Raw genomic sequence first — 25,615 nt, 5'->3', positions numbered from 1 at the left:
AGCGGGTGCTGCTAGCGGAGGCGCCATATTGGAAGGGACAAAACTCCGGCGACAGCGAGTGACACAAATAAACCCCTGGACCCCCTGGTTCCCCCAGCTCTAAGGGCCGCGATGTTGTACCTAGAGGACTATCTGGAAAGTGAGTGCGCGGCGCTGGCGGGGGCCTCCAGTGGGGCCTGCGGGCGGGCGAGAGCGCGAGTGGACGGGCAGACGGGATGGCGGGAGGGAGGGGGAGGCGGGGGATATTTCTTTCTCACGGTAACTGGCAGCCTCGTTGTGGGCTGTTGGCTCCCTCCCCCCCGACGCACGCTCGCACGCACGCACGCACGCAGTGACGTAAGCGCGTCCTTTGCCGTTTGCCTCGCCCCTCTGACGGACTCTCTCCCTTTGACAGTGATTGAGCAGCTTCCAATGGACCTGCGGGACCGCTTCACGGAGATGCGCGAGATGGATCTGCAGGTGCAGAGTAAGTCGGCGCGTTTACTCTTGTTCGCTGCGCGCGTTCAGTGCCGGACTTGCTTGCCGTCGACGCTAGCGTCTCCTGCTATTTGAGTCTTCTCCAGCTCACTCTGCTAGTACATAAGGAGTTGTCAAAGAGAACGACTGCTGAATCTCGCCTCTTCCTTCCCTCCCACGCTCCTATGCCTGTGGCTTTTACAAGAGGAGGCATTGGGACACGTGTATTCCTTTTTCGAGTTTGGGACTGTGCAAACATGTTTGCCTTCATTGAGAACGTAGCTGTATGTTTCAGTGGACATCAAAATAAATGTTGAGAAGATTTTGACTCAAGCCGTTAAGGATTTCAGCATTATACTTAGGTTTCAGCATTTCTACTTCAGTTCAAGTTCATTTTATTCAAAAATTTTCAATAGTGGAAAACACAGAAGCCGAGATTGTGTGTACATCTGTAGCGACGCTGGCGAATTTGGAATGTCAAATTTTGAAAAGTCACACATTATAGGATACACTTTCAATTGTCAACAGCATGTTCATTTTCTCAATTAAAATTAATGAGGGAAATGAGATTTTACTGTAAAGCTTCTTGTCTGCTGTAATAAAACTTTGGCAATTAGTGGGCTTTTCTTTTTCTTTCAGTAATGGCTTGGTAGTCTGGTGTCTTTTTCCCGAAATTGACAGTCCTCTATGAAAGAGCAAGGACTGTAATTAGGTAGCTCAGGGGCCGCTTAGTATAGCTAAGAACCTATCCCCTTGCTTCTCTGTCCACCACCATACACACACTTCTTTGTTCATGAATATACTTTTCTCAGCCTCTTGTCATTTCATGTGGTACGTAATAAAAGGTGATATGGTTTGGAAGCCACCCTCTTCTGTTTAGAAGGCTATAGTGTGGAATTGTATGTGTAGTTCTCCAGCTAGCTTACAAAATCCATTTTAATCTTAATGTAGTTGAAATGCTGAATACTTGCTGAAGTAGTGTTCTCTGCAGGATTGAGCACAGTCCTTCATGTCAGATAGATACGAGTTTATTTTGGGAGTTTACTAATTCACTCATTGACCTTGACTGCATTAACCCTCGTTATCTGAGAGGTTTTCATTGTGAAAAGAGAATCATCTGAGGATTAAAAATAACATAAATTAGAAGGCATAGTACCTGATACAAGATAGGCATTAATAAAGGGTAGATGTTATTTTAAATGTTTGTATTATCATTACAAATTTTAAATTCTACAATTTGGACTTAGATTATAAAAATTACAGTTTTCTTAAATAATTGTGGTTTTTACAATAATTTGAATTTTATGTTTTATGGATTATAAAAAGAGACCTGTGTCAAATAAGTTAGGAAATGTTTATTTAAACAAAGGAAAATACTTTAAAAAGATTAATCATGGGACTTCTCAGAATCTTTAAAAAGCTATTATGTACTGTAAATCCTCAAAAGAAGAATAAGGTAAAAACGTTTTCTTCAGTTTACATAACAACAGAATCCCTTTTCTTTTTCCTTTTTTAGCAGATATCCAATGAGATGACTATTTTTGGCACATATCTTGGGAAAAACTTACCTAGAATAAATAATGTAGTGTATTAAGTGAATAGATGATTGTACCCTCTACTTTCATTTGTGATATGAAATGATGGGATGCTTAGCTTAATGCCGTATAGCAAATGATTAAAATCTTTTTATCACTTTTTTTAATTGAAAGAAATGTAAGGATTTTCTACTGATGTTTTCAATAAGCAATTGTATTTTGGCACATTCAGCTGATTTAATTCCATTAGCTTTTGACCCAAAGGCTGTACTATTGAAAAACTATGGTATAGATTCAATCTGCATTGAAGACTATTTTGATTATTGGGAAAAATTTTGAAATAACAAAAATAAATTGTCAGTAGGGAAAATTATAACTTTTTAAACTAAGGTAATTAAGGCATTATATAATTACATAATCAAAGCATAACATATTTAAGTTACTGGCCAAGTGAAAGAGCATCTGTTATCAGAGTTTTTTTCTTTCCCCAAATCAAAGCATGTATATTTAGTATATGAGTTTTTTCATCTAAATATGAAATGTTTTTATTATGCTGTAGATGCAATGGATCAACTAGAACAAAGAGTCAGTGAATTCTTTATGAATGCAAAGAAAAATAAACCTGAGTGGAGAGAGGAACAAATGGCATCCATCAAAAAAGTACGTGCAACACTTTTATTAATAAATATTAATGATGATTAATATTAATACATTTATTAATGACTTATTAATAAATATGAGGCCTCTGAAAAAGATATTTTAAAATTAAATAGCTTTCTGGATATCAAAGTGAGGGAAAGTTACAATGGCTTTTTAGAATTTAAATAATTTATTGTTTTAGAGCTTCACATATAGGGGTTTTTAATCACTGAAGCATGTGAAGTGAATCATTGTGCAATATATGCATGTATTGAAACAACACACTGTGTCCCACAAATATGTACAAATATATGTTTATAAAAATGGCTTCAGTAATTAGTGGGTATTAGAGAGTTACAGAATCATTAAAAAGTACATCTTTTTCTTCTAGTTACATGTAATTAAAGTTGCTTTGTCTTTAGAGATATAATACTGTATTCCAATTTTGGCCATAAACTGGGGTGAAAATCAATAGATGTTGAACCATATTTTATATATTGCTATGTATATAAATTGGTGGACTCACAGAAGAACAGAATTTTGAGAGTTGGAAGGATCCTGAAAAAGTGTTTTTATACAAAAAACTAAGTTTGTACATGAATTGGATCTAGAATGTGGAATTCTTTGAGTTTTTATGAACTTTATAGTACTTCTAGCTTTTTTCCTGATTAGGCTGGCATCACCTCATACCCCAAAGTTTGCTTTAAAAGTATGATCTAGTTGATTCAGGGATGCACTGGAAAAACAAGTTAAAAGGCTTGGGTTTGGTCATGACTCTGCCATTTAGCTGTGTGACATGGAAAGGTCTTTTAATATAGTTAAGTAGTAAAGCCTCACTACACCCAACCTTCATAGAATTATTCAAAGATCAACTAAGAAAGAAATTTGTAAACTTCAAGTTGAGTAGTTGTATTATTTATTCTATCACATGGAGGGAAGATTATATCTGTAGTAGGAAAAAAAAATTAGAATCTGTAACAGAAGTGGTCCTGTCTTGGAAGATATCAGGAAGCCCAGGTTTGTGTGAGAATATACATCACATACACATCCCAAAGTCATTGGTCATCCCTTCAACCTATTAAATTCTTGGTATAGTGCAACTTGAATACACCCCTAAAAGTCTGATATCCCATGGCAATTCATAGAACCCCTTTTTTCCTTTTTTTTTTTTTCTTTTTTAAATTATTTGTACTGAGGAAAAATCTAAAGCACAGGTTGAGTTATATGAATTTATACCTAATATAAAATGGAAGTTATAGGACAATTGGAAAACAGGGATATGCAGATCAGAATTCTTTGAATAGCTGTACTTTTATAAAAAAAGTTTTAAAAATGGAGTATAAATGTGCTTTACAAGTTAGATAAATCATATCATTATTATTTTTTTCTTTTAAATACTATTAGCTCACAAAGCTTTTTCTGTTTTAGAGGCTAGAATAAATGGTATTTCTTTTTATGTTTTCAAGGAATTTTGAACATCTTTGTTTAATTCTTGGTCATTGTCCATAATTTCTAATCCTTCCTCATCCCCACCATATCCCTAATAGAATGTTTATTGCTAATGTAAAGTGACTAACAGTGATAACAAGGTAGGATAATAAAAATGCAGTTATTTGTCCTCCACATGCATATTTTAAAGTTATTAATTTATTATTGAAATGAAAATGTTTTTCTTCAGGACTACTATAAAGCTTTGGAAGATGCAGATGAGAAGGTACAGTTGGCAAACCAGATATATGACTTGGTAAGTAAAATTAACGTGTATACTATGCTATAGTCCTTGTATTATGGATTATGTTTTAAATGTTATTGTCTTAAATGTAATAGGAAGAGTAGACTAAAACTGAAGTATTGCTCTCTTTATCCCATTTAATTTGAGAGTTCAGTGTCTATTTTTTGGTTTCATTGTGGAAAAGTCATAGAGAATCCATAGTGTCAGTTAACAGGTCAAGAACCTTGCATTTTAGCCACGTCTGTGTTACTGTAAGATTGTATTCGCTGTTAGATTTTTTTGCTTTTTAACAAGAATTGGTGTTTAACTGTATTTTACTAATCCTTATCTTCTGAAGGTAGTGTGTTTACTTGCCTAATATATCATTTTGAGATTGTTTTTCTGGTAAAATACATGTAAGAGTACTGTGTTCATAAGAGTTCTTGGTAGTCAGGTTAAAATGAAGAGACTCATTCAAATCAGTGTTTATCTAAGTGATGTGAATAGATAGTACTTACCAACTAGGTGGCAAAAATGTTTGGGAAACACTAGTTTATGTAAACTTTTAAAAAAGTTTATTTTTTGCTGCAGCACTTCTAAAAGATTGAAATCACCAAGGACAGATATAATACACAACATTTCTCAAATTCATGTAATTATGGTGCTCTTTTTTTATGTGAAGCATCTTCCCCTAAAATACATATTTTAGGAAATAGTTATTTTTGTTTTTGCTTGAAAATAAGTTAAAGTAGAAAACAAATGCTCACTTTTGGTTAACTTTAGTATATAGATTTCATATCTTATTTTTGCAGTATTTTCTAGGTACAGTTTTATTACTGAACATGTAAGTAAAATCACTGTAAATAAAATGTCATTGGTGAGCAAGACACAAGATAAAAGATACACACCTCGCATGGTGTGCATTATAAATGCTTATACTAAGCTATAAAATATTTGTCACGTAAAGCTATAGAGAATATTTAGTTTTTATATAGTGAGAATATTTTAATGGCTGTAATAACATGGGCTCTTTTGTTCATAGAGTTATTGTGAAAAAAATTTTGTAAAAGATACTGCCTAAAGAAAGATAAAGCTGTAGCTTGAATGCAAACAAAAAGTTCTTAATTGTCTCAGTCTTGAATTATATCTATAAACATAGAAAAAGACATATACCTTTGAACCTAAGACTAATTTGTTTAGTAACATTCTTCCTTATATTAATGACTCGTGTGTATCAGTCTTCATTTAGAGACAACCTCGTTTTTAATTCATATAGCACTTTGATTCTATTCTTTGTTTTATTTAATATTTTTATTTTACTGCTTTTTACATCTTTACTAAAGATACTCTTGTATTTAGAAAAAATATGTAACAGAAATGTATGCATTTTAAATATGTGCGTGTGCATTCAGCTTTTATTTATGTACCACACTGTTCATCCACTCTGTGCCTGATATAATGGAATTTTACCTGGGTATAATGTAGGAATAAAAAATAAATACTAGAAATGGTTCCTGACCTCAAGGTGTGTGTAGATTAGTTGGGAAGACAAACCCACAAAGTGGGGAACCCATATAGAAAGATGTAACAAATAAAGATTAAGGCAGTTGAGTATTAAGGGCTATCTGGTAAAAAACTGAAGTAATGCAGAGTTATTTGTTGATTTCTTACAGGGTATTATGAATTTTGAACAGAATTTATTCAGAGGGTCAGGGGCCTGGATTAGGTGTTGTATTGAGGAGAAAGCATCTCACTCAGAGATAATGGCCTAAACATAGAATGAAAAGTAAAACTTAATAAATTATTTGAGGAAGTAGAATAGCTATGCTGGCAAGTGAGGTAAGAAATTTAATAAAGTACAATAAATGTGATAAAAAGTGAGTATTCATAATGAATTCATACTGAAGTGAGTTCAAACCCAGCTCAGCCACTTCACTGACAGCATGAATTTGGAAAAGTGATTTAATCTCAAACCTCAGTTTCCTTATCTGTAAAATGGTAGTATTAATTTATACCTTACTGGAGGATTGGCATTAATATATACATAATGCTCTTATCTTGGCAGATAGTAGGCATTCACTCCTTATTTAAAGACTTTATCCATTTCATTTCTCCAACTGGAATTTTCTGCTTTCCTGATGCCACTTCTGCCCTTTCAGCCTTGCAAGTTGAAGCTCTCTTCTCTCATTCCCCTGGTATCTCTAGGTCTGCCTTTTTTCTTTCTTTTCCCCTCCCTTCCTCTGCCCTCTTCCTTTTATTAATTTTCTTTTTCTCTTCCACCCTCCCTTATTTCTTTTTTAAAATACTTTGTTGCTACTTCAGGTGACCATTATATCTCTAATGTAAAAATCCCTTCTTCTTTGAGACTTAATCGTCTATATTATCCTCTACTTTTTATTGTCACTATAATTTAATGGCCTTTAGATCAGTCTCCTTCAGTTATTGAGGAACTGGCACCTGGTTCACAGTTGTTCTCTCTTGAAATCATCTTACTTGCTAGTCATCTTCTACTTAGACTTTTATAAATACTAATTTGCTTCTGTTGCCACAGATTGAACCTGATCATCACTTGGAATTACTCTACCTCTGAAATTCCTCCTGTGTCTACACTTCATTTTCTTCTACTTTCTCAGCTCTTTCCTATCCAATCAAGACTGTGGCTGAACTCTTTTCATACCAGTACCTCCCACATTGTTGCTGTCTTATGGCATGTTTTTACTTGCTCTAAAAATCACCAGTCTTCACAGGTAGCTGGCACAACTGTGGAACTTCACGCAGTTGTGCAGTTGGTGCCACTACACATTCATGGTTTTCATTATCATTTGCACCTTTTACATCTAATGCTACTTGCTGGTCCTTGTATTTGAATTTGGTCAGTTTCTCTTCTTATTTCTCCCAGTGGCTATTCCAAAACTATGCCACACTTGTCAGACAGACATCCCCTTTCCAATCATGTGGTCTTGTCTTGCATTGAGAATAATATGTTTTGAGGGTATCCTGTGGGAACTTCATGGAATATCTCCTGCTTATTAATTTTGCAAAATCTCATGTCTTTCTTATGGCCTTACCCTCTTACCTCTAATCTCAAAGGATGAGGTGTTCCTCCTTTTCATTCCTCCGCTTTTATGCTTGTTCTCATCCCTTCCCATGTGCTCTGTGATTTTGCTGCATCACTTGTGCCTTCTCTCTTTTATCTTCACCCTCTTTTCTTTCTACCGGCTACTGTACCACAGCGTTTAAACATGCTTAGGTCTTCCCCATCTTTAAAAAGAACTCAGACAATCAAACAAACACACATGAATCCTGTTGTGATCACATGAGTCTACTATAGCTAGCTTTGTCTTTGAGTTTCTCATTCAGTCTCTTTGAAACTCCCTCACCTTTATTTTTTCTTAAATTTATTCTATTTACCAATCCTCTGAAACTTAAGTTCTTCATTGCTAAATCCACTGGGCACTTTTCAGTTCCTTTTAACCAACTCTATTGGGAAATGTAATGCTGTTTATCATTCTTTTTGCCTTGATGTTCTTGCTCATATTCTACTGTATGGCTGCTCTCTCCTGTCATTCAGGATCCTTTTTGATCCTAGATCTCTAACTGCATCCCTTTCTTGTCCTCCAGCTCTCACCACCATCCACATGCTTTATCCACAGTGAATATACTATGTGTGTATCACTCTCCCCAACTGGAATGATTTTCCTTTTCATGTTTGTTTGACAAACTTTTCTTCATACTTCAGAATATTGAACATGCATTGCCTCTTTATTAACATAGTCTCAATTATCATGGTATTTATATAATTTATGTCCAGGAGAAGAGATTTGAGAGCTTATAACAGAAAAGGCAGTGGTTTAAGAGCAGTATAAACGAAAGATTTATTTTCCTCTCTCATATAATTACTGCTGGGGGAGGCAGACCAGAGCTTGTATGGCAACTCCAATGTCATCAGCGTCCCAGGCAACTTCTAATTAGTTCTTCTATCTATTCTGGGCAGGTAGAAGAAGAATTGCCACAGGGAATTACTGAAAAGGGCACATTCTGTAGTTCAGTCAACTTCTTTAGTCTTTTTGGAAATCTTACTGACTTCTGCTTATATCCTGTTGGCTCCTTCTAGATACAAGGGAGGCTGAGAAATGTTTAACAGGACTCGTTGCTACCCCAAATATGTGGGATTCTGTCACTAAGAAAGAAAGAATAGATATTGTGTAGGTAATTATCAGTTTGTGCCTTACCCTGTTCCCCAGTATAATACTGCCAGCTTCCAAATCAGTTATTCACATGATTTTTTTATTGATTGAATCACATTGTAATTACTTATTTACCTTTGCTCATGCGTTTGTCTTCCCTACTATAAATATCAAGAGCTGTGTTTTTTTATTTTAGTGTCTTCAGAACCTAGCATAGTTATCCCTCAGTACATATTTGTTGAACAAAATCACCTGAATATGTTAACGGAGAAGAAAAAGCACTAACATGACTCCCAAATTATGAGTCTTGGGGATATAGACTTTAATGGTGTCATTGTTGGTGTCAGATATATTTTCGTTGGGAGGCAGTTTCTCAAAAGATAACAGAGTATGCTGTGATTGGTCTGTTTTGATGGACAAACAAGGATAGACTGCAGTGCAAATAGCTACTTCTTTACAAGGTATGTCTTCAAGAAAAGTGAAAGTAATGTAATTCGTGTGAGTTTTGTTTTTTTTATATCATCACTTTAGGAGACCAAACATTCAATCTTGCGATCCTTGTCTTTGCTCAACTGTTTTTGGTATCCTTATTTTTAGATTGTTCTCATAATTTTGTTAGTTTTTTTCAATTTGGATAGATTTCCTTCTTTGACATGTAAATGAGCTCATTTTCAAAGTTCTTCTAAAACAGGATTTTCAGATGTGTATTTAGCAAGAAGGGCATTTTTTAAAATATTAAAGCTTATAGTGATGTATATGTTTTGGGCCTTTTAACTAAAAATATCCTTCACTTTATAATTTTTTTTTGCTATTTTCTATTTCTTTGCTTTTAAAGCACTTCCCTTTTAAATTTGACAGAACAGATTTATTAAATGGTAAAGTGAACAATACTTTGTAATGATAATTCTGGACATCCAGTTAATTCATTCCAAGTAAAGTCTTATTTTATTATTTTCATAAAGTTAAAACTGTTAGATCTTATAGTCATTCTGTGCCATCAGAGCCTGACACAATAGACTAATTGAATGGTGAACAGAAGGACAAGTACTTTCCAGGTGATCTAGCCCAGGGTTTTCCAAACCTTAATCATTTGCTTCCCTCCTTCATGGTTTTTATAATATCTGCATACCACCTGGAACATCTATCTACTAGGTATATTTTAAATGAAATTTAAGAGAAAAATTTACTAATGTGATACTACAAACATAAATGAAAAACTAGCACTGCTTATAATGAATAAATTATTAAAATATAAAAACCAGTTATGTACCTTCCTTGGAATACTTGTGCTTTGTCCAGCGCATATTGCCATGGCGTCTTGTGGTCTTTGAACACTTTATGCTTGAGTGTAAGAAATTTGCTTTATTAGCCTTACAAGTAATTACTGTTAAACATAAGGGAATTATTGATTTGTTCAGTTAGGGAGGTCGCTAAATGGAATGACCCTGTCAAATTAGTTATTCTCCCTAAAATGTGATCAGTAAACATCCAAGTGAAAGTCACAGAAATTATGTTACGATAAAATTTAACATTTGATAACTTAGAATGCTAGTGTGTTTTAAAGATGTGTAGATGATACATGGTGTAAATGTAAAACTACAGTAATTTTTATTTATAGATCACTTACCCAATAAACAGTGGTACTTATATTTATACAGTTTTATGTAGTGGGAGAGTGTAACTTTCATTCATTCAGCAAATGTTGATAGAACTCCAGCTGTGAGCAGTCACTGGTGCTGGGTGGCAGTAATGATAGAGACAGGCAATGAACAGGCAACTGTTAAAGAAAGATTATTTTAGGTGGTGTTAAGTGCTGTGGAGGAAGAAAACATTGTGGAATAGGAGAGGAGAGAGGGGAAGAGGGAGAGAATAGAGTATGAGAGAGTGGGGAGGCTGCTGAGAATGTAGTTGGGATATGTGTAGTCTAAAGACATTTGAGGTAGTATTTGGAAAATGAGAAAGAACCAGCCAGGCAAAGACCTAAAGGAGGAACATTTTAGGGAGAAGAACAGAGTGTGAGGAAGAAGAAGGCTTGGCATGTTGAAGCGGGAAGGAGGCTAGTGTGGGTGATCCGTACTAAGAAAGAAGAACAGGAAGAGGAAGGAAGCAGGCAGGAGCTCACATGTGAGGGCTTTGTAAGCCCACCAAGGAGGAGTGTGATTCTTATTCTAAAAACAGCGAGAGGTCAGTGAAGGAGGTATGTTATATTATAGTAGCTTTAAGCAAGCATGTATTATTTTTACAGGTTTTAAGATACAGCAGTTTAATATGTAAATTGAGTTTTGAGTTCTTCCCTCAGTGTTTTACATAGCGTGGTATTCTATTGTATCTTTTTTCATTGAAGTATTTTATTTACTCTTTAAAATCCATAGTAAATATTTTACTCCCATGAACAGCACTGCACTGGTTACCTCATTTATTAAAGAAAGAAACCATACTGTATAATATCAGCAAATGAAGAAATTTGTAGGATTAGGGATCCAGTAGAACAAATTGACAATTTATTTCAGTAGTTGTTTTAGTGAAATTGGACCAACAGAAAAAAAAAAAATCTATACCGTTAAAATAATTTCCTTCCAGAATCCTGATACTCATAGTTATTAAACACATTTGTGTTCCTCTGCCAGATGTCACTGTCATAAGGATGTATTAGATTATAATACCTAATAAAGTTGACTTATATATACTCTGATAAAATTTGAGCTTATAAGCTAATGCTTGAATGATTTTAGCAGTCTTTTGCAGTGCTCAATACCCTTGAACTTGCATCTTTTTTTATATTCTGGCCTATTCCTGAGATGATTATATTTCAGACTCACATTTTACCTATAAATTTGAGAGTTGTTCATCTGATACTGTAATTAAGGAAATATATCATGTGAGTTTGACCTTTTGATTTGTCTCCTGTCCTTATTGTCTTTTAGGAAGATCATAAGATGTAGTTTTTAGGCTAAAGCCTTAAGGATTTGATTCAGCCTAAGGATGGCTCAAATTTTCATCTAGTTTGAATATAATTCAGAGATATAAAGAATCATTTTCATTACTGATTATTAGAAATACTCTGCCATTGTGGTTCCTTTTTCCTCTTGAATTTACCCTCCTTATTTACTATTACTAGATCTTTTCATGTATAGAAATTTATCTCTTATTGCCATGGATTTCAACATAAAACCTAATAGACTGATTGCTTATTCTGAAAGGACAATCTAGACATCTAAATTTTAAAATTTAACTGTAAGGAAGCAACAAGTCATGTAGAAACTTTTTAAAAGCCATATCTAGTTTTATTTGGGTCTATCAATGACACATTTTAAAATTTGAATATTGGAAATCAGGGAGCGCCAAAAGAGAAAGAACAAAGTATTACAACTCTATGCAAAAATGTTAAAGATTGAGGTTTTATAAATTTATTAGAGCCATGTGTGACTTAAATTCTTTATATCATGAATATATAACAAATAATATTGACTGAATTTCCTTTGTCTCTAAAGAGGTCAGAAAAAGGATAAGAGTTTAAACTTGTAGCAGTTATGATTTGGGGTTGTAGAATATGATTTGGAGTTGTAGGATAAGGAAACTCTTGTGGGTAGAATTTATTGACATTGAATGGGGAACAGATAAATAGACTCTGTGGTCAGCCTTGTGTTAGGAATCTGTGGCTAATGGAGAATCTCTTTCAATTGGATCAGAACTCTCTTTACTACTGATGAGTCTTATGGGGTCAGGTGTGTGTGGAGGGGTGGGGTAACTTAGGTCCTTGCTTTGCCTGATACCTGTGGAATCATTATGTATGATGATCAGCTAGAATAGGTTCATTACCCATCGAGAATCATTTAGGTAGAGGAAGTGCACATAATAGATTTCATTCAGCTCTTATTATGGCTATATAATACTGTTTAAGTATCTGATGCTTTATAGCTCAAATTAATTCTTATGGTCAACTCATTTTCAGACTTCTGATTTGATTTAGTATAGCAGTGTTAAATTTTTCTTTAAAAAATTCTCATTGCCTAATAATTGCTTATAACATTAATCAGTTCATAATCTATTTTTATGTATTAGGAAGTGAGAATGATTGGAAGCTCTCTTACAGAGCTACCCACCATGAGCTGGTTAAGGCCTTTCTGTCTTTATTTTAATTATGAATTTGGTTTTTAGATTTATTAATTCTTTGGGTTTTATTTCATTTTCTGAGCTATATAGTATTGGAAATTCCATCATTTTCCACACTTTCATGTGTAATAAACTTTATCAGTAACATATTTAATAAAATGAAGCAATTGTTAAATGCAGAGGGGAGTGGGTTGGGGGATGTATATGGTATGAAAAATAGTCTTCATCTTACCTTAATCCCACCCTCCCAACCAATTTGAGAGAAAGTTTTAACTTTCTTTCTCTCTATGCATATATGCCTAATACAAGCCACACTGTATTTTCTTTCTCTCTGAGCATACTGTTTGTCTTTCTGTCTCTACACATTTTTTGATTATTACTCCTTTCCATCTGTTTCAACACAATCCATTCTTCACTAACTCATTATGCCTCCTTTGCGCCTACCATAGCCCAATGTTATATTTTTTCTTTATGTGCTACTTCTGATTCTTTTTCAACTGTTGCTTATTTATTACATCTAGACTATATACTTTTTAAATCTTTATTATGTTAAAAATCTTATATAAATATTTATTTGTCAGCTAAATTCTAATTCCTGTGGAGGCAAGTAGTCTTTCCCATTCTTGATGTATCTTCCATTTATCCAGCGCCAAGCACACAATAGGAACTCAATATTTATTATTAGGATAATTGTAGGTAAGAAAAATAAGTTGTGGAATGTTTTCATTGCATTAAGTTGTCTCAGAACTTAAATACAAGTACTTTTTCTGATTTCCCTTGAGATTAAATTTTGACAATGAAAGAGATATTCTTGAATGACAGAGGTCTGTGTTCACACTTTATCATTGGAAGGCAGGTTCCATTAAAGGATGCTCAATTACCTGCAGGTTCTTTGAATAGGAGAAAGTGTCCATAATATGTCACCCTATTGGATTTTTAATATTCTAATGACAACTTCTGCAAGGCTCTAAAAAGTAACTTGTATGTGAAGATGGAGGGAAAACTAGGCTTTAAAGTATTGAAAAATCACAAACCAACACCCCAATGGTTGCTGTTAATATGCAAAATACAAATAATAGGATAATATTACTAGTTTTTTTTAACTTCAATTATCTTACTCTGAGTTAAAAAACAATTGGTTCCCACATGCATAGTTTCAGAGGGCAGTGTTAAGTAAATGGTGAAGCACAGTTTATTACAAATAGATCAAAGTTATTTCTTGTTTCTTAACACATTATCTATATGACTTTGGGCATGTCACTTAACCCCTATAGCCTTAGTTTCTTCACTTATAAAATGGAGCTAGGTGATAGTCTAGCTCAAAAGATTAGAGTGAGGGCTAGAAAAGATATGATATCTACTACACCAAGCACATTACTTGGCCTCTTCGTAGGCATTTAACATGTGTACATGGTCTTTTGCTGCTTTTCTTCCCTTCTTCCTCACATTAGATACACATTATTAAATTGAAAGTCTTATTTAAATTTTTGCCCTCATGCTGTTTTGTAGCACATTTTGAAATTTGTGAGAAAGTTATTCCTAAATATAGCACTGGTCCAGTGCGAAACTAGACTTTGAAAAAGGATGTTGTCAATAATATAACGTGAATATTTTTAAAAGAATTCATGTTTTTTGTTTCACTTCAAAGTAGTAAGTTTGAAAAAGTATTGAAAAAATAGTTACTATTAAGATTAAAAATATGTTGTTACTAGTTTGAGGCATGATAACTTTCTGAAATTAGTCAAAAGATCTGTAGGTATGTGAGAAAATAAAATTTTTCCACCTTAACTAGGGCAATAGTATTACACATAAAATCATTTTAATCAGGCTTTTTGGGGAATGGAGTTTTCTGGCTAAAAACCCCTTTTGTTTCAACCCTTTACATAAATGTTTACAAGCATTATGGTCCACTTTCCTGCTTTAGAGAAATGTATGTATAGAGTATAGTAGCCTCTTTGTTTGTAGACTGAGGATCTTTCATTATTCTAAATAGCAGTTATTATGGTATGGCAGTATGGATGGCCTTATTACAAGTAGGAAGAGATTAGGCTGAAAGTAATCACAGGGCATATTATGAAAGTTATCAACCCCACAGCCCCTCCTCCCACCCTCAAATCCCTAATCTCAGTTTTGCTTTAATTTTCACATCCCCACTTCTGAAAATGGAGTATAGAACATTTTCTAACAAATTGATAATTCTGGTTTCTTAAAAATTTATTTAGCCTAGCACCCTCATTTTATAGACTAAAATATTCTGAGACATAGGTTAATTAACTTGCTCAACGATTCTAAGCAGATTCACAAAAGAAACAACCATTTAGATTTCCTCATTAAACTGACACTTTAACAGTGTCCCAAATTTTGGTGGTTATCTTTGATCTTCTTTGAAACAGGTAGATCGACACTTGAGAAAGCTGGATCAGGAACTGGCTAAGTTTAAAATGGAGCTGGAAGCTGATAATGCTGGAATTACAGAAATATTAGAGAGGCGTAAGTAAAATTTACAGTTTTCCATCAATATTGGACAGTACTTGTGCAAATCACTGAAGAGACACTTGTCCCACAGAGGCTTTTCAGTGGATGGTGGCATCTGGGTTAGATAGCTTGGACCCTAGCAGTTGGAACTGTTTGGGCCATGGATACTGAGAGATAATATAGGATATCATCCACTCATTCTGTATGAAAATAACATATTAAGTCATTTCATTTTTAAATATCCACATATGCTAGTAAGATGAGTGGTAAGAACAAAGATTTAAAGAAATGTAACCATCAAGAAACAAATTAACCATCTGTCATTAAATGTACTGACTTTGCCTTTCCTTTTATACACTTAAGCTTTGAGGAAGAGTGTTCATTTTTTTCCCTTAAGAACTGCTTAAGGCTTTTCCTCAGCTGTATGTACTGAGAAAGAGTCTAATTGGTTCCACAACACTTCCTCTTTTTCTTAAAGAAGTCTTTCCTAAACTTTCCCTAATCAGCCAGAAGCCATTTTAATATTTCCTTGCAAGGGTCAACTTCATCTCCTGCTATAACTTACCCCACCAATTCCTGGCTTTAACTCAGGAGATTTCCCAAAAATAGAAGCATGAGCTCTGTTTTCTTAACTAATTTAGCATTTCTTTAAACATCAATAGGTAATCTACATAGAAGCAGATAGTGTGGTGCTAGGACCAAAGTAGGCACTCACTAAATGTTAATTTGAACCAAATTAGTATTAGGCTAATTTCTACTACAACTTAATTAAAGCATTCAAACATGTTTTGTTTTGTTTTTAACTTGGTGCATTTCAACAGCAATAATATGTATCTGTTTCTGCACAAAGATGAAAGGTTTCTTTATAGTGCTGGGCTATGTATCTCTCTGTTTATGTTCTCACTAGAAGTCAGCTAGACGAGCCAGTCACAAATCTATCGTGGTATCCATGGCTGCATTTTTATATTCAAAAGTAGATCCATCACTTTAGATGATCATCTAATTTATCGCTAATACTTTTATTCTAAAGGAACCCTATCTGAGGATATTAACTGTTTGGGGACAAAATAAAATATATAGCTGCTTTGATTTTTTTTTTTTTTTTTTTGAAGTGCTGATGATAGCTATGAGTAATGATAATTCATACCTATTCAGTACTGCAGGAAGGTTAATAAAGCATCCTCTCTAAAGACACAGACATATGAAACTAAATTGGATCAAATTACAAAAACTGCTCCACCCTGTGCCCTGCCATAATTTCATCTCAAGGGATCAAAAATAAACCCAGGAAATTTCATTAAATATATTTTAAAGCATGGCGTTAGAGATTCTGTTCCTCACTTTTTGCAAGCAAAATCCCTAACTTCTTTTAGGAAGTCTATACTATCACATGTTATTTTAATAATCAAAGATTTTTCTTTCATATAGTAATGTCCCCATCACCTTCAACTGTAGAATCTCCCATTAAATGGTCTTCGACTCATTAAAAAGTGGTTGAGTTTTTTAGATCTAACCAGTAATGGAGTTGTGATGTCCATTCATCCATTTATGCGGTACTCACTGTGGTGAATTCCCTAATTAGACATTAACATGTCTGAGCCGTTTTGTGCTTAAGGTGAATATTGAGAAATGGATTATGTATTGTTTAGAGAGAGGATAGTTTAGAGTGCAATTGGCAGTGGTGACTCTCTGATGTGTCTGTCTGAAATGATACAGGCGTATGCATCAGAACTTGCCAGGCCTCTGCTGGGTAAGGGAACTCATTACCTGTAGTTGGTTGAGGTGTAAAGTTCTGTGGTGACATTTAATGGTGGTGTATGTCTATGCCTCTTTTTTTCTAGGATCTTTGGAATTAGATGCTCCTTCACAGCCAGTGAACAATCACCACGCTCATTCACATACTCCAGTGGAAAGTAAGTTTGTTTGGTTTAGTGCAGCTAAGTTTTAAATACAGTTAAAAATTCATACTAACATCTGTATATTCTCCTTTCCTTCCTTTTTTTGTTTTTTGGGGTAAGATATATTTTTTCATTGCAGTTACTGATGAACTTATTTTTTCATTTGAGAAATATGTATTCAATTTGGGAAGAGGTGGTTTGTTTTCTCCGAAATTCCTAGAGGGAGAATGTATAGTGCTAATAGCAGCATATGCTCCTTACCTACAGATACCTGATTCTTTCTAGGGAATGTTACAGCTGAGCCAAACAATAAACTATTTTATGGTAGGCTATTTTTCTTTTTCATTCTTGCTTCTCCATTACTTAGTCTAATGCTTGGCATATAATAAAGTCTTAAATGGTTGTTGGGTTAGTGAATAAATGCATTTGTTGGGTGACTGGCTAGTTGGCTGACTGTATCCATGCATTTTTTGACAAATCAATTTAACAGGAAAGAAGGGTTGATTGAAAACTATTCTAAATGATAGATAATGTTTTAAAAACAAAATTCCCCTGATGTTGTTTGTGAAACCATCATGCATCATAGGTTATATTTAGTACTTTGCTACTGAAGTTGTTTAAATGTCTGAGAAGTACATTCATAATAAAACATGTGATGCAGAGTTCTGCTGTCCTGTCTTCTGAGAAAACATGATGTCCTGTATTTCATAAGGAATCCCGATCATAACTATACCAGTTTATAACTGGATGGAAGCATTATGCCTTGTCCATAGTTCTCTACTGTACACACAAATTCTTTTTTTATATTCAGAAAGAAAATATAACCCAGCTTCTCACCATACTACAACAGACCATATTCCTGAAAAGAAGTTTAAATCTGAAGCTCTTCTATCTACTCTTACATCAGATGCCTCTAAGGAAAATACACTAGGTAAGTTCATTTTCTTAAATGTGATTTTTGTTTGTTTGTGTTAGAATAAGGGTAATGAAAGTATTCAGGACTAATGAATCATACAGTTTATTTACTTTGTTAAATACTACATATATGGAGAAAGAAAAAGGAAAAATGTAACACATTATTCTTTTGATTCAATCTACAGTGACATGAAACATTTAAATTTAATGATTATATCTGTACTGGAAAATAATGTATTTTAAACTCACTAACATTATGTTCTCTGTAGCCATTTTTATTTCTTCTTTACTTCTATACAGGTTGTCGAACCAATAATTCCACAACCTCTTCCAACAATGCTTACAATGTAAATTCCTCTCAACCTCTGGCATCCTATAACATCGGCTCATTATCTTCAGGAACTGGTGCAGGGGCAATTACCATGGCAGCAGCTCAAGCAGTTCAAGCTACAGCTCAGGTAAAAAGTAAAAGGTTTAGAAACAAAATGTTAAATTTTGTTAAATTTGTCTGAATCATTGGCAGACTGAATGGAAACAACTGGATATGAACAATTAGAGTTTTTTGACATTGTATAGTTTCATTTTTAAATTATAGTTTTATGATATCTCATTTTATTTAATGAAATAATATGTAGGAATTACCGGATTGATAATGAGAAGTAAAACATAGATTCAGCATGCAGATAGCACGCAGATCCTTCTCACAGTAACTGCTCGTGTTGCTTGGGTTCGTGCTGTAGTCCCCATCACATGCTAGGACAATTCTACCAGCTCCAGGGCTTTCTCTGTAGCCTTGGGACTTAGGTTGCCTTGAGTTTGTTCACTTCTGTACAATTTGTCTATATTCCAAATTAAAAGGTTACCTATCCATAGTTATTTCCTAGCTGTGTGAAAAACTGATTTTAAATCTTTATATAAAATAGCTTGAATTCCAATGGTGAAAATAATAATTTAAACAAAATAAATTGATTTGGATAAACCGAAATAATATTGTAACTTGTGAAACTTGAAAATCTATGTTTTTATGTATGTTAATGCTATCAACAAATGTCTATTTAAGATGAAAGAGGGACGAAGAACATCAAGTTTAAAAGCCAGTTATGAAGCATTTAAGAATAATGACTTTCAGCTGGGAAAAGAATTTTCAATGCCCAGGGAAACAGCTGGCTATTCATCATCTTCAGCACTCATGACAACATTAACACAGAATGCCAGTTCATCAGCAGCCGACTCACGGAGTGGTCGAAAGAGCAAGTAAGTTTTATCAATACCATAGCCCCAAACCTTTACTGAGTACTCAGTCTACTTGGCATCTCAGCTTTGTATATTAAATGAAGGCAGGATACAGTGGATGGATGAACCTTGGAGAGGTGGGAAGATGTGAAGTTTTCATTTACACTGCCATACTTTGAAGGGGTAAAGTCTTTAAAACATGTTAGAGTTGTTTTTAATTTTTCTAGAGTCTTAATTTGAGTTTGTTAATAAATTGCTTCTGTTTACTTTCTTTGGTTCATTAGGATAAACCATTTTATGGAACTGTTTTTCATTTATAACCTCTTATTTTGTCATGTGTTTCAGCGGAAATTAATGTGTAAAATACAAATTATATCCTGGGAATTTTTTTTAAAAAACAAGATTCTTTTATATTAATAGCAAGATATCTTAATTCTTGGTCTTATGTCCCCAAAATTGTGGTATGAAAATATCCCTAGATTTTATATATGAGACTCTTACGATGATTATATGAGCTTTAAATATGAAAATTTAACAGTATTTGGCACCATCTAGCTCAGGTAACTTAATATGCTGGGTTTTATACATAACGAAAGAATACTAGGCCAAAAGAATTAGTTAATTGATAATTATAATTTATTTTTAAATGTATTGTATTTTCTGTGAATAAATTCCTAAAAGAATGATCAACGTAAAATAACCACAGAAGTGTCAAACATCTTAAAAATTAATTGATCTTAATTAACCAAATTTAACGTAACTACTTATGGTAAATTTCTTTATTTTAAAAATTTAATTAGCATAAGGTTAGTGGTAAATTTCTATCGAGTTTTAACAGTTTTAGTTACCTGTCCTACGCATGGTAGGTATTCACATGTTGGTTGGTGGCCATAATCATTCTCATCAAATGCTTTTTTGTATTTGTATGTTAGATTTTGATGAACAATATTCAGTTTACTTAAAAATAGGAAGACTGTCTGCAAAGTAGCCATAACTAATATTAATTCTTTAAAGTGCTAAGTACAATTTAAGTCAATGGCAAGTAGGAACTTCAATTAAAAATTATTTGAAAAACTTTGAAACCTTTTTAAAAAACTTTCTTTTGAATACCTTTAATTCTCCAGAAAACAAAAAATCCCAAATAAATACTGATAGTTGACTCTGTACCCCATAAGTATGTATAAACAATTATGTGTTAATTGAAAAAATTAATTTAAAAAAATCCCAAATAAAAATAAACGCTTATTAAAAATGTCACTCTGTTGCTTTGTACAAGTGGGCTTTTAAATCAGATCACTTTAACTTAGTGTTAGACATTAATTTGTACATTTGATGTCATTTCATTTCATACCACTTACTTAGGAGTTATTCTCAGTGATTTCTGGATGATGAGCAAATAAAACTAATACTCTTCTTTCAGAAACAACAACAAGTCTTCGAGCCAGCAGTCATCATCTTCCTCCTCCTCTTCTTCCCTGTCCTCATGTTCTTCATCATCAACTGTTGTACAAGAAATCTCTCAACAAACAACAGTAGTGCCAGAATCTGATTCAAACAGTCAGGTCGATTGGACCTATGACCCAAATGAACCTCGATATTGCATTTGTAATCAGGTAAAAGTCTGGTAAATGGCTATAAAAGCATAATGTGAATAAAATAGAAAAAAAGACCTATTTCATTTTTTAAGCGTGCTTTTTATGCCAATTAAAGGACCCTTGCTTTATTTGTGTATTTTTCTCCCCCTTTTTATAAAAGTGATATATGTTTGCTATAATACAAAAAGTGTAAAGAAAAATATAAGTTACCCATAATTTCAGCCCTCAGATATAACCTGTAATTAAATATTTTGTTGTACCACTACTGTATACCTCACGTGTATTTTGGCTGCCGTAATAAAATACCACAGACTGGTTTGCTGAAACAACAGAAATTAATTTTTTCACAGTTCTGGGGCCGGGAAGTCTAAGATCCAGGTGCCAGCTCATTTGGTTCCTGGTGAGGACTCTCTTCCTAGCTTGCATACACTTACTTTCTCACGGTGTCCTCACACGGTAGAGAGAGAGTGGGCTCTCTGGTGTCCATAAGGGCACCAGCTCTATCAGATTAGGACCCAACCCTATGACCTCATTTTAACCTTTATCACCTCCTCATAGGCCCTGTCTCCTAATATAGTCATATGGCGAGTTAGGGCTTAAACATAAGAATTTGGGGTGGGAGGGACATAAGCATTCATTCCATAACATATGTGCACAGATACACACATGTGTTTGCGTGTGTGTATGAATTTGACAGTAGGAATCGTAGTATGTATTTTTTTGTAATGGGTTTTTGTTGGTAAATCAGGTATACTGAACATGATTTTTCTTTAAGGTCACTTTTTTAATCTTCTCTCATAGTTATGTCATATTTTATACCATAATTTATTTAACCAATATCTAGCTGAAGATTATTTTAGTGGTTTTAATTTTTTTTGAAATTACAAATAACATTATGATAGGCATTTTTTTTTTATATAACCCATTTTATACATCTGATTTCTAGGATAATTCTTTAGAAGTAAAATTAGGTTATAAATATTTGATACAAGTACCAAACTGTCTTCTAGAAATTTATTACCAAAAATTTATGAGCATCCTATTCACTAAACTCTGTTCAACACTGGATATTATTTTCTCTTAAAAACTATTTGCTGTACCTATTTGATAGTTTTGTATCACATCATTTTAATTTACATTAGTATTAAGATTGGACCTTTTTTGACCATTTTGATTTCTTTGTTTATGAATTTACCCCTAACGGTGGTGGCCGAATTTTCTATTGCTTTTGTTGTGTACATTATAAATATTTTGCTTGGTTTAGTTTTTTTTTAATTCTAAAATTTCTATTGTATGTAGTTATGATTGTCTGTCTTTCTATGAAGTCAGCCTTATATTATATGCTTAGAAAGGCTTTTTTTACCCTTCTCCCCTGATAAATCTGTCTTGTATTTTCTTCTAGTTTTTACTGTGGTATTGTCTGGTTCTTGATATGTTTCAGTTATTTCACATTTAAATCTTGAATCTCTCTGCAGTTTATTGTGTTTTATAGTGTGAGATGTCAGTATAATTTTTTAAAATTTTAACAGTTTTCTGGCTATTCTATTATCACCTGGTAAACATTTTCTAGTATCAGTGATTAAGAAAACCATATCCTGTAAATATCCTGGCAATAAAAGTAGGTTACCTACAAAAGAACAGAATCAGATTGACCCTAGATTTTTTTCTTTGTAAAACAAAAGAAAACTAGAAAATGATGAAATATGTCTGTAGACCTTTGAGGGAAATATTGAGAGCCCTCAAAAACTTGTTACCTGGAGAAGTTGTTCCTCTGCCTAGGACCATATAAAAATATTATCACTTGTGCAGAGAATCAGAAAGTGTCTCATCTAGTTAACTCTGTCTGCAAAATTATTCAGTCCACTGAGAACTTAATTGAATTCAGGAATTATGAGGTTGTGCTATGAAGTGCTGGTGATGAACAGCAGAAGAAAAATGAGAAAAGACATATAATAGATAATAAATTTAGAAGTTTAAATGAAATGGACTGTTGACTGCAATAATACAAATGACCTAACATGACCCAAGAAGAAGTAAAAATGTTCAGTAGGTAAATAACCAAGAAAGAAACTTAAAAATTTTTACAATGAGAATTGCCCATGAAGGTGACTCCCATGTCCAAGTGGTTTATATAGCAAGTTCTTTCAGACTTTTAAAGAGCAGATAATTTCTGTGCATCTCTCCTGGCTCCTACACCAAAATAAATCTTTTAGAAAAAGAACTATATACCCTGATTTTCACTGTAATTATATATTCAGTGTAATTCTATTTTCTAACAGTATCATAAAAAATTAAGTTGGATTTAGATGCTTGTTACATAGTCATAATAAAAATATTTAATTTTCTTTTAACTCTAGGTATCTTATGGTGAAATGGTGGGATGTGATAACCAAGATGTAAGTATTAAATTTTTCTACTTAGGAATGAAAAAAATCACAGGTGGTTATTACTTGAATTTTTTCTTTTTTTTTTTTTTTACTGTGTCTCAGTCTAAGAAAACAGGTTTGTAGTTATGTCAGTTATGTTATGCTAATGCTAGAATATTTCTTTCCAAAGTAGAGTAATGTCCCTTAATGTGTTCCCTATTTTAATTTTTAAAGCTAATTTTATAGTTTTATGTGCAGATTGTATTTCTCAAAAGTGTTACATTCTACAAAAATTATAAGTACCCTCCTTCCCCTTTGCTAAAGAACATTGTGTTTACTAGAATCCAGTTCATTACCACATTGACGAAATGGAACTTTAAAACAATACATTCTTTTAGGAAGCATGATGCTAAGGTGAAGGGTGAGATAATCGAGGATCCAATGTAAGATTATTTTCCTCCCATTAGTATAATATTTCCTGCTGTACTCTGCAGGTTTCAGCTGATAAGAGCCACCTCTGACATAAAAAATACAGGAGATTTGAAAGGAAGGAATCCCTGTTTCTTTTTTAGGAAGCTTAATTTTGGTGAGAGATACATTTTTTATTAAATGCTGAGAATATTTTTGTCTAGTAATTTTGTCTTCCTCCTTACTTTTTTGCACCTCAGCCCCCTTTTGTCTCTCTTATGCTTCAGAGGGGTAACAGAACCTTAATGTCATCATCCTAAAATTAACAAGAGTTTTAAATTTGTAAAACAATCTGAAGATGGAGGAGGGTTGGTTTAGAACACTCAAGTTTGTACTTCCCTGAACTGACAGCAGCATGTTTACACAGATGAGGTCAGACCCTCCTTCCTTTGCCCTATCTGGAATCACTTCTGGGCTCTTTGTGGTTATTACAAAACAGTGTTGCCCAACCATTTTAAGAATATCACTGTAAACTGTTTTGTGGGCATTAGTGAAAGTGATAAGTGGGATTTCTGTGAGTACCAGCATCATACTCTCTCTCATTCCTCTCATTCCCAGTTGTGCTCTTCTGAGTACTAAGACTTTCCCTGGAAGTTTAGAACTGCTTAATGTGTCTCAAAGAGGAATACACTGTCTTTACACCTCTAGGAACGCATACACCCAGAAAGGAAACCCATGGCACCTCTTTGTTTCTCTAATTACAACTAGCTTACTCCACTTTTTGAGGAAGCAAATAAAGCTCAATATTAAATAAAATGTTTAAAATATATTTACCTTTTGCATAAAAGACTCATCTCAGTTCTTTTTGTTTTTGAAAGTTTCAACTTACTCTCTAAGTTAATGAAAATTAGTGAATTTTATTTCGTTATTTAGGATTATGGGAATAGATTACATGAATCTCAGAGTTATCAAAGATGCATAGTTTCTCTGTGCCATTTTCTCATCCGTTAAGCTTCTCAGTTGGACTAAATGATTTCTAAGCCATCTCCTAGGTCTAAAAATTCTGATTTCACAAATATAATTATTATTAAATGGGATATTCAGTCTCCTGGCATATTTTAATATACTCTATTCTTTAGAAGTACTAAAAACTTTTTTTTGCAATTTTGCTTTCTAGTGCCCTATAGAATGGTTCCATTATGGATGTGTCGGATTGACAGAAGCTCCAAAAGGAAAATGGTACTGTCCACAGTGCACCGCTGCAATGAAGAGAAGAGGCAGTAGACACAAATAAAGGTGGTTATTACATTTGAGGAAGAAAAAAAAAAAACTTCAGTTAAACATTTTATATAGGACTCTAAAAAGAAGAAAAGAGAAAGAAGCAACAAAGCATTTCTAGGCAACCACTTAAAGGATTTACACAGACAATCCTATAAGATCTTGAACTTGAATTTTATGGATTGTATTTTAATAATGTAAGTAAATTATTTATGCACTCCTGGTGTGCTATGAATATTATTCCAGTTAGCCTTGGATTATTTCAGTGGCCAACATATGCAGACATTTGTACTCCTCAACCATTTTCTCAAAGTAATGGGCATTCTATAATTTAGACTTCAAAGAATTCCAACGATGAAGATTTTAAGAAAAGTATTTTATATTCAACAGGTATATTCTGCTGCATGTACTGTACTCCAGAGCTGTTATGTAACACTGTATATAAATGGTTGCAAAAAAAAAAAAAAAAAAGTCATTGCTTCTAAAAAGAATTTAAGATAATGGTTTTTAAAATGCCTTTATAATAAGCTTTGTTTCTTTGTGAAACTAATTCAGCAGGCTGAAGGAAATGGTTCATGTGATAAAGTGGGCTGGTGTCCTCTAGAGTACATGGGTACATAAACAGAAACTCCTGTAGGTAAAAACTAATTCGTGCCATTAGTCTTTATATGTTTCTGCATCCAGATAGAGTGCAGTTCATGAGGGTGGGGGTGGGGGCTGTGGGGAAAAGGGTGTTAAAGTGATACATTTTTATACCAAATGTGTTTATTTTTTTGTGCAAGTAATCCTTAAAATTGGAATTGTAT

The 25,615-nt window shown here is 33.6% G+C and overlaps 1 protein-coding gene across 2 annotated transcripts; it reads left to right on the top strand.

The window, feature by feature from the left end:
- Position 1: 1 nt before the first annotated feature.
- On the top strand, positions 2–25,615 carry ING3 (inhibitor of growth family member 3). 2 transcript variants are annotated; one of them, XM_063099254.1, is made up of 12 exons: positions 2–139; positions 395–466; positions 2,551–2,651; positions 4,309–4,374; positions 15,035–15,131; positions 16,958–17,029; positions 17,826–17,945; positions 18,230–18,387; positions 18,990–19,183; positions 20,583–20,775; positions 23,115–23,153; positions 24,709–25,615. In XM_063099254.1, exons 1-12 carry the CDS (start codon positions 112–114, stop codon positions 24,823–24,825), a joined length of 1,257 nt encoding a protein of 418 aa, XP_062955324.1. In that variant the 5' UTR covers positions 2–111; the 3' UTR covers positions 24,826–25,615. The 2 variants fall into 2 exon arrangements, with proteins under 2 accessions (XP_062955324.1, XP_062955325.1); XM_063099255.1 differs by lacking the exons at positions 15,035–15,131; positions 17,826–17,945; positions 18,230–18,387; ... (2 more) ...; positions 23,115–23,153; positions 24,709–25,615.

Source organism: Cynocephalus volans, chromosome 6, assembly GCF_027409185.1.
Source record: "Cynocephalus volans isolate mCynVol1 chromosome 6, mCynVol1.pri, whole genome shotgun sequence".
NCBI classification, from domain to species: Eukaryota; Metazoa; Chordata; class Mammalia; order Dermoptera; family Cynocephalidae; genus Cynocephalus; species Cynocephalus volans.
The sequence above is the reverse complement of the archived record's forward strand: the minus strand, read 5'-3'. Positions and strand labels throughout refer to the sequence as shown.

What these genes read in the sequence shown, in the direction of transcription:
- ING3 (XM_063099254.1), top strand. Translation starts at nt 112, where the DNA reads ATGTTGTACCTAGAGGACTATCTGGAAA. An exon ending in TACAGAAATATTAGAGAGGC is followed by an intron (nt 15,132 to 16,957) that starts GTAAGTAAAATT and finishes CTTTTTTTCTAG; the next exon opens with GATCTTTGGAATTAGATGCT. An exon ending in TGGGATGTGATAACCAAGAT is followed by an intron (nt 23,154 to 24,708) that starts GTAAGTATTAAA and finishes TTTGCTTTCTAG; the next exon opens with TGCCCTATAGAATGGTTCCA.